The sequence below is a fragment of the Rutidosis leptorrhynchoides genome, chromosome 7, assembly GCF_046630445.1.
Source record: "Rutidosis leptorrhynchoides isolate AG116_Rl617_1_P2 chromosome 7, CSIRO_AGI_Rlap_v1, whole genome shotgun sequence".
NCBI classification, from domain to species: Eukaryota; Viridiplantae; Streptophyta; class Magnoliopsida; order Asterales; family Asteraceae; genus Rutidosis; species Rutidosis leptorrhynchoides.
The window spans coordinates 70,215,391-70,223,674 of record NC_092339.1 but is presented as its reverse complement, the minus strand read 5'-3'; the positions used below and the strand labels follow the sequence as shown (position 1 = coordinate 70,223,674).

The 8,284-nt window shown below is 33.9% G+C and overlaps 1 protein-coding gene across 1 annotated transcript; it reads right to left on the bottom strand.

Annotated features, from left to right (window-relative positions):
• Nucleotides 1-2,769: 2,769 nt before the first annotated feature.
• Nucleotides 2,770-5,919, bottom strand: LOC139858630 (uncharacterized). The gene is made up of 6 exons (XM_071847462.1): nucleotides 5,794-5,919; nucleotides 5,581-5,697; nucleotides 5,411-5,503; nucleotides 5,109-5,186; nucleotides 3,467-4,139; nucleotides 2,770-2,840 (listed from the first exon to the last, which is right to left on the bottom strand). Exons 1-6 carry the CDS (start codon nucleotides 5,827-5,829, stop codon nucleotides 2,794-2,796), a joined length of 1,044 nt encoding a protein of 347 aa, XP_071703563.1. The 5' UTR covers nucleotides 5,830-5,919; the 3' UTR covers nucleotides 2,770-2,793.
• Nucleotides 5,920-8,284: the final 2,365 nt, after the last annotated feature.

The window sequence follows — 8,284 nt, the reverse complement described above, 5'->3', positions numbered from 1 at the left end:
GTACTCTAAGAAAACGAGTCCATGGAAAACTGGGATACATCAATCTACATCCGAAGAGGTTCGTCCAAGCCAAATGGATGCCGAGGAGCATGTGCAAGAATTACGGAGATCAACAAGGCCGAGGCAACCTAATCCGAGGTATGCCAATGCTGCTCATGTGGATGAATCAATACCTATTGAACCTTCCACTTATGAAGAAGCAGCACAAAGTCAAGAATGGCAGAAAGCGATGGAAGAAGAAATTAATGCACTAAAAGAAAACCAGACATGGAGTTTAGTTCCAAAGCCAAAAGATTTAAAACCAATATCTTGTAAATGGGTTTACAAGGTGAAGACTCGATCAGATGGCTCCATTGAAAGGTATAAAGCTCGACTTGTTGCTAGAGGTTTTTCTCAACAATATGGGCTGGATTATGAAGAAACGTTTAGTCCAGTGGTGAAGATCACAACAATTCGAGCTCTACTAGCTTTAGCCGCTAGCAAATCTTGGAAGCTGTGGCAGATGGATGTCAAGAACGCTTTCTTACATGGAGAACTTGACAAAGAAATTTATATGGAGCAACCAAGAGGCTTTGAGAACAAGTCTCATCCTGACCATGTCTGCAAATTAAAGAAAGCACTATACGGCTTGAAGCAGGCTCCAAGAGCTTGGTACGGGAAGATTGGCGAGTTCTTAGTACAAAGTGGTTTCACAGTTGCTCCTTCAAATTCTAGTTTATTTGTGAAACAAGATCAAGAAAAACTAGCCATAGTGCTAGTATATGTGGATGACTTAATCATCACGGGAGATCACTATGAGGAGATCCAAAGAACAAGAGAGAATCTGTCTATCAGATTTCATATGAAGGAGCTTGGAGAACTCAAACATTTTCTTGGACTCGAAATAGAGCAGAAAAGAGAAGGATTATTTCTGGGACAACAGAAATATGCGCGAGATCTTTTACAAAAGTACGGAATGCTTAATTGCAAACCTATCTCAACTCCGATGGATCCGAATACAAAACTACGAGCAGATGAAGGAAAAAGTCTTCAAGATGTTACCATGTATCGAAAGATGGTCGGAAGTCTTATTTATCTCACACTAAGCCGGCCAGACATATCTTATGCAGTTGGAGTGGTTAGTCGATACATGTGCAATCCGAAGAAGCCTCACCTTGATGTTGTACGACGCATCTTAAGGTATGTTAAAGACACTATTAACTTTGGCATTTTGTACAAGAAAACAAAAGAATGTCACGTGACTGGATATTGTGACGCCGATTACGCTGGAGACTATGATACACGACGGTCAACAACTGGATACATGTTTAGTCTTGGATCAGGAGTAATATCATGGTGCAGCAAGAGACAACCAACAGTATCCTTGTCAAGCACTGAAGCAGAATATCGATCGGCATCGTCAGCAACATAAGAAATTACATGGTTGAAACAACTAATGGAAGATCTTCATCAATCAACAGACTATCAAGTAGAGCTTTTCTGCGATAACCTATCAGCTATACGTCTAGCAGAGAATCCAGTCTTTCACGCAAGAACAAAACATATAGAAGTACACTATCACTATGTTCGCGAGAAGGTCCTTGAAGGGGAGATCAAGATGGTGCCAACAAAGACAGATGAACAGGTAGCAGATATATTCACCAAGAGCCTAAGTAAACCGAAGTTTACAAAATTCAGAGAAGCACTTGGAATGGTCTGCAAGATATCGTTGGAAGAAAATTTGCATTGAGGGGGAGTGTTAAAATACAATGCAAATTTAGAATAATATGGAATTAGTAAATGTATATGGGTAAAATATCTAGATATTAATATGTATAAGAAAATATCTAGATATTAGAATATGAGAGAAAAATCTAGAAATTGAAATGTAAAAGAAAAATCTAGATATTTGTAGGTTGTAGAAATATCTAGATATTTATATATCCATGGAAATATCTAGGTTCTAGAATGTTCCATGGAGTAGTATAAATATGGGAGGAGATTTCATTTGTGTTGTGTGAAGTTGTGAGAGTTAAATAAGAAGTGAGTTGTGAAGAAGAGAAGAAGAGTGTGAGTTAGCGAAAGTAGAGAAGAGAAAGCTTGTAAGTAATATTGTAATTGTAATTTAATATAAGTGTTTTTGTTAAGTTTCCCGATCAAACCTTAGTTTGTGTTTAAGTTCTTAGTGCACTTTTGTTGTTCTTATTATATGGTCGGCTCTGCCGCCTAAGTAATACCTGGTCGGTTATACCGCCTAAAGATATATGGTCGACAATGTCGCCTAAGCACATTGTGCACTAAGGATTTATAAAATTAAAGGCTAACCAACGTCGAAGTGTTGGTGTAGTGAGTCTAGTATAGTCTAGATCCTCTATAGTGGTGTGTTGGGCTCGTCGAAGCTTCCAACAATATTTACCCTAAGAAGCATTCGGAGTGTTGGAGTCTTGTCGAAATCCTTTTTGTAACGCTTTAGTAAGATGTGCAACATCTGCAAACCTGTACCTCACAAGAAAATAATGCACCATTCATCAAGAACATACAATTATTTAAGTATATTTAATAAATCAATAAAAAAAACTATACCATTCATGTTAATTATATCAACCAAAACGGTTCGAGATTTTGTTGAGAGAAGTGCACCCATGATCATAGATAGGTCACGATTGCTGAAAAAGTTAAATTAAGATTAATATACGGATCAGTAAAGTAGTCTCTCTGAGTTGCTTCGACATTTAATTATTTATTTGTTTAAAAAAATAATAATAATTAAAAAGATCGTGTTAAAGAAACCTTTGAATTCCTTTCCCGTTGCCTCTATAAGCAGTTGAACATAGAAGTGTCAGATACCCCTTTGAAGCATCCTTCACACAAACACACAAAGAAAAACAAAATAGATGTACTTCTGATGATGAGACACAGCAAACATATAGTAATATTTTTTTCTATATGATATATATATATATACACACACACAACATGGTAAACCAACAGATATTAGAATACATAGTGTTATACTTACTCTTCTTTTACTTATTCCCTTGTCCTTATTGAGCAGGGTGTTAAGTGCCTCTTCAACTGCAACATATTAACACTACAAGAAAAATGCTCATTTATGACGATCTTTTAGTGACAACTCAATATTTGGTCACTAATAATGCTATTTAGTTACCATTAAAAAAGTGGTCACTAAACGATATTAATGACCAAACAAATGGTCACTATAGTGACCAATTTTGATATTTTGGTCTCTAAAAATATTTTGTGACTGATCTATAGTGACGAGAAGTGATCAACCTATTTTGGTCACTAATTTGATTCAGTGACCATTTTAGTGTTATTAGTGACCAATAGCCTTCGTCACTGAGGCTCATTTTTCTTGTAGTGTAAGCAGAAAACTTATAAAATGGAGTCATATTGTATTACTAAAACATACAGAAATTAAATATTAAATATATATTATATATAACAACTAAAAAATATCATGTACCTGCTCCAAATCGACCAGTTAAGTTATCTACCACTAGCCTTTTCGGTTTTTGAGGCTCTACAAGTGGCTTCCTATCGATCTCTGGTTGTGTACTTTTCAATTTCCCTTTCTTCAGTGCCGATGAAAGAGACGGCAATTTTGAGCGGGATTTCGACTTTAAAACTGTGCACTTGTTACAATTTGTGTTAGATTTTGGTTTCTTCATTGACTGTTTCAAATCTCCTTCTACCACAGAGTCATTTAATGCATCTCGAGAGGAAATTTCATTATTTACGTTGTCCCCTTCAAAAGAAACATCGTGTGCCAATATTTCCTCCCTAAACTCTATTTTACTTTCTAATGAAGACCTTTCGGTAGAAACTTCCATTTCTATAGAATCGGTAGTAGTCGTAACATCTTCATTTTTCTCATCGACATCAGGCAAGTCAGAAACCAATGATGTTCTTTCTGATGTTTGTGTTCCAGATATTATAGGATCCAGTTTATTGCTCGTGTTATCATACAACGTAACATGTTCTGGATATTCATCATCGGAATCACCTAAAACAACTGTTTCGTCATTTAGTGGATCAACACTGATAACTCCCCGACACTTAGATGAGCCACATACACAATTCTTGGCAACAGCCCCAAAAACTCTTACGTAGTTGTAATCGAATGTCGGTTCTTCTCCCTGAATAAAATATCATTAACAAAATTTAATAAAGATTGAAAATTTAACAAAATTTAATAAAATTTAATATCATTAATAAAATATCATTAATAAAATTTAACAAAATTTAATAAATTTAATAAAATTTAATAAATATCAAGATTCAAATCCACCAACTAGCATGTCGACTTCGGGATTACTCGTTTTTTAGATAACCAATCCGAATAATCAAAAATCCGTCAACCGTTGGTCAACATCCGGTTAATCGGTCAAAGTAACGATTAATTGGTCACCATAAATCGGGGATTAACCGGAGTTGAAGTACAACTTCGAGTTGTCAATTATATCCTTTATTACGACCAAATTCTTGAAATTTGGAACACGAGTATTCAATTAGTTCGGACTAGTTTAGTGTCGGGATTAATCGGTCAAAGTCAAATTTAGTCAACCTTCGATTAATCCCCAATTTTCCGATTACTCCCTTCAAGGTCCCAGCCAATTACTCCTCGAGTAGCTTTTTAGTGAACTTGAGATTTTAAGATACTAAGGTGTTGTTCGTTTTTTAAGATGTTTTTGTTTGAAGGTCTGCAGACCATGTCTGTAAAGAAGATGTAGTCCAAAAGTCTGCATCTTGAATACCGAAGACTGTTTCTTGTTTGTTTTTATATCTGAAAAATAACTTAATTTTGTCTGCAGCACTTAGAAGCACATTTCTAAGTCTGCGAGTTTGCAAACAGAATAAGACATTATTTTGTCATATGTCTTCTGAAAAACAAACAGCCTTCAGTAATAATGTGTGCGAGCGCGAAAACATAAGACATAATAAGATATGCAGACTAAAAAACAAACGACACCTAATAGATTACATTAGATTTATTTCTAACGAAATTAGACTCGAACGGTAAGCATGCCAATTAGAATAATTTGATACTCTATAAACACAGTCTTTGTTTTGCATAAAAGCAGTTTGCTTGCAGCAAGTATCCTAACCTTTTCAGTGCAACAATTTGGCTCGCAGCTGTGATTTATAAAACGACCCAAATTTCCTTTTGCACAAGCATCTATTACCTGGAAATTAAAATTAAGGAAAAAGAAAACAAGCAAAACCCGAACCATGTTAGTTTAACCAAATATACATAAATAAAGACTTTTACGTGATACTATACCATGAGTATATTTTTACATCAATAGTTATTGTGCATAATATCTCGTATTGCATGTTTTCCCTCCAGAAAAAATTTAAATATTGATGAATTACAATGACAAAGCCAAACTATTAAAGACGAAGAAACCTCATTGCCATTCAACGTCATGAAATAGAAATGTTTATGACCCTTAGAAGCATATTCTTTTTGTCGAGCTTCATAAGAACGTATATCAAGAACCTACAAATCAAGAAATAAAAGAAAGATTAAATTAATTAACAAAAATAAATTAAATTATACAAGTAGAGACATTTTACCTCTCCCACATATTCAATAACGAACCTCCCTTTGGGGATATCCTCCATCAACTGAAGTCCAAGCCCTTTCTTTCCAGATGGAACACATTTCAGTTTTGAAAACTTGCGTTTTTGAAACTGCAATTATACAGAAATGCGCGCACTGTACGTATTATAGTAAACAAACGTGACAAAAATATAGAAGGGTTATTCAAATTGTAAAAAATATGTAACCTGTTGATTGGAACAAGACTCTTCACACGGGCACATTTCTTTTACACATTCTATGTTCAACTACCTATGAAGACATCCATCCCGACACCCATGCGGCCGTCTAAACGCGGCTTGCAATGGCAAAACTGTTAGAAATAGGAGGTTATGTATATTATTTGTGGAAGAGATGATTGATGATTTAGAAGTTTGATTGATCTTGAAGGCTTTGTTTATTACTTGATTTGCTTATTGAATTGCTTTGTTGCTTAATTACAAATGAGAGGTGAATCCATCTATTTATACTACACCATGGACTAGTCTAGAATACTTCATCATCTAATATCTAGATATTTCCTAAGTATTCTCATGATAATTCTAGACTTAGATATTTTACAAGATTATTCTACACACATTCTACACACTTTCACTACTACATATTACAAGAAGTTTCTACATAATGGGCTATAATCTTGATCCAAAATATTTGTATACTTGCAAGCCCAAATCCAAAACAAATAGCCCACAATCAAGTTTAGTTTCCAACAGCCCCCCTTGATGTGCAGCGAGGTGTATATAAAATAGTTATTAAATTTTAGCAGAAAACACTATTAAATACGATACAATTTTACACAAGATATTTATTTATTTATAGAATGGATATACTTAAACCTTGCTACAACACTTATAGGCAGTGTACCTAATCGTACAGTAGTGTAGTTTTTAGTAAGTCCGGTTCGTTCCACAGGGAAATCTTTAAGCAAAGCTCAACGCTATATTAGTTTACTTTTATAGAAATACAAATATATATATAAGTAATATTATTATTATAAAGGGGGGTTTTTACCGTTTAATGACCGGTTTGTCGATTTTAAAACTTTAGTCGCAGTTAAAACCTAATGTAAAATATAAAATAAATACAAGACTTTAAATTAAAGCGTAAAGTAAATAACGATAATGAAATTGCGAATAATAAAAATGCGATAAAAATTAAATTGCGATAATTTAAAAAGTACGATAATTAAAAGTGCGATAAAATGAAATAACAATAAATAAAAGTGCGATAATTAGAAGTGCAATTAAATATAAAATAAAGGAAATTAAATATGAAATAAAAGAATTATGCTTATTTAAACTTCCGTAATCATGATGTTTGACGTGTTGATTTTAGTTTTATGCCCATGGGTTAATTGTCCTTTGTCCTGGATTATTCAATATGTCCGTCTGGTTTTTGTCCATAACAGTCCATCAGTCATAAATATAAATTGCAAGTGTCCTTGTCAAATTATTATTATACCCGAAGATAAATATTCCAACTAATTGGGGATTCGAATTGTAACAAGGTTTTAATACTTTGTTTAATGAATACACCAGGTTATCGACTGCGTGTAAACCAAGGTTTTACTACTTTGTTAACAATTACACCAATTACCCTTGAATGTAATTTCACCCCTGTTTTAATTATTCTAGTGGCTATTAATCCATTCCCGTGTCCGGTTAAATGAACGATTATTCGTACATATAAATACCCCGCCCATCGTGTCCGATCGAGTGTATAAGGTAATTTATAGGGACGCCCAATTGTAAATCTTTATATTAACATTAACAAACTTTCATTTAGTTAAACAAATATAAAGCCCATTAATAGCCCATAGCCTAGTTTCCACAAGTGTCGTTCTTTTGTCCAAACCCCAATTATGGTACAAAGCCCAATTACCCAATTTTAGTAATTAGCCCAACATCATGATTACTTCGTTTTAAACAAGCATAATAATAACTTAGCTACGAGACATTAATATAAAAAGGTTGAACATAACTTACAATGATTAAAAATAGCGTAGCGTTACACGGACAGAATTTCGACTTACACCCTTACAACATTCGCTAACATACCCTTATTATTATAATTAAAATTAAAATATAAATTATAAATATAAATATATATTACTTATGAAGAGGAAGAGAAAAAGGATGATAAATTCGATCAGAATTCGGGTTGATTTATAGCCAGGAATGATTTTTGGGGCTCCGCGACTCGCGGCAAAAACCCCTTTAAACTCCGCGAGTCGCGGAGAGGTATTTTCATTTCACACCCTTGGAGTTTCTGGCTGCCGACGGTTTTTATTATATATATATAATATATATATAATTAATATAATTAATTATATATTATATTATATTTATATATATAGTTAACTTGTAATTTTTAGTCCGTTGCGTCGAGCGTTAAGAGTTGACTCTAGTCCCGGTTCCGGATTTTCGAACGTCCTCGCGTACAATTTAATATCTTGTACTTTGCGTTTTGAATCTTGTACTCTTGTGATTTCGAGACGTTTCTTATCAATAATTGGAACCTTTTTGATTGTCTTTTGTACTTTTGAGCTTTTTGGTCGTTTGCGTCTTCAATTCGTCGAATCTGTCTTTTGTCTTCACCTTTTATTATTTAAACGAATATCTCTTGTAAATAGAACAATTGCAACTAAAAGCTTGTCTTTCTTGAGGAATAATGCTATGA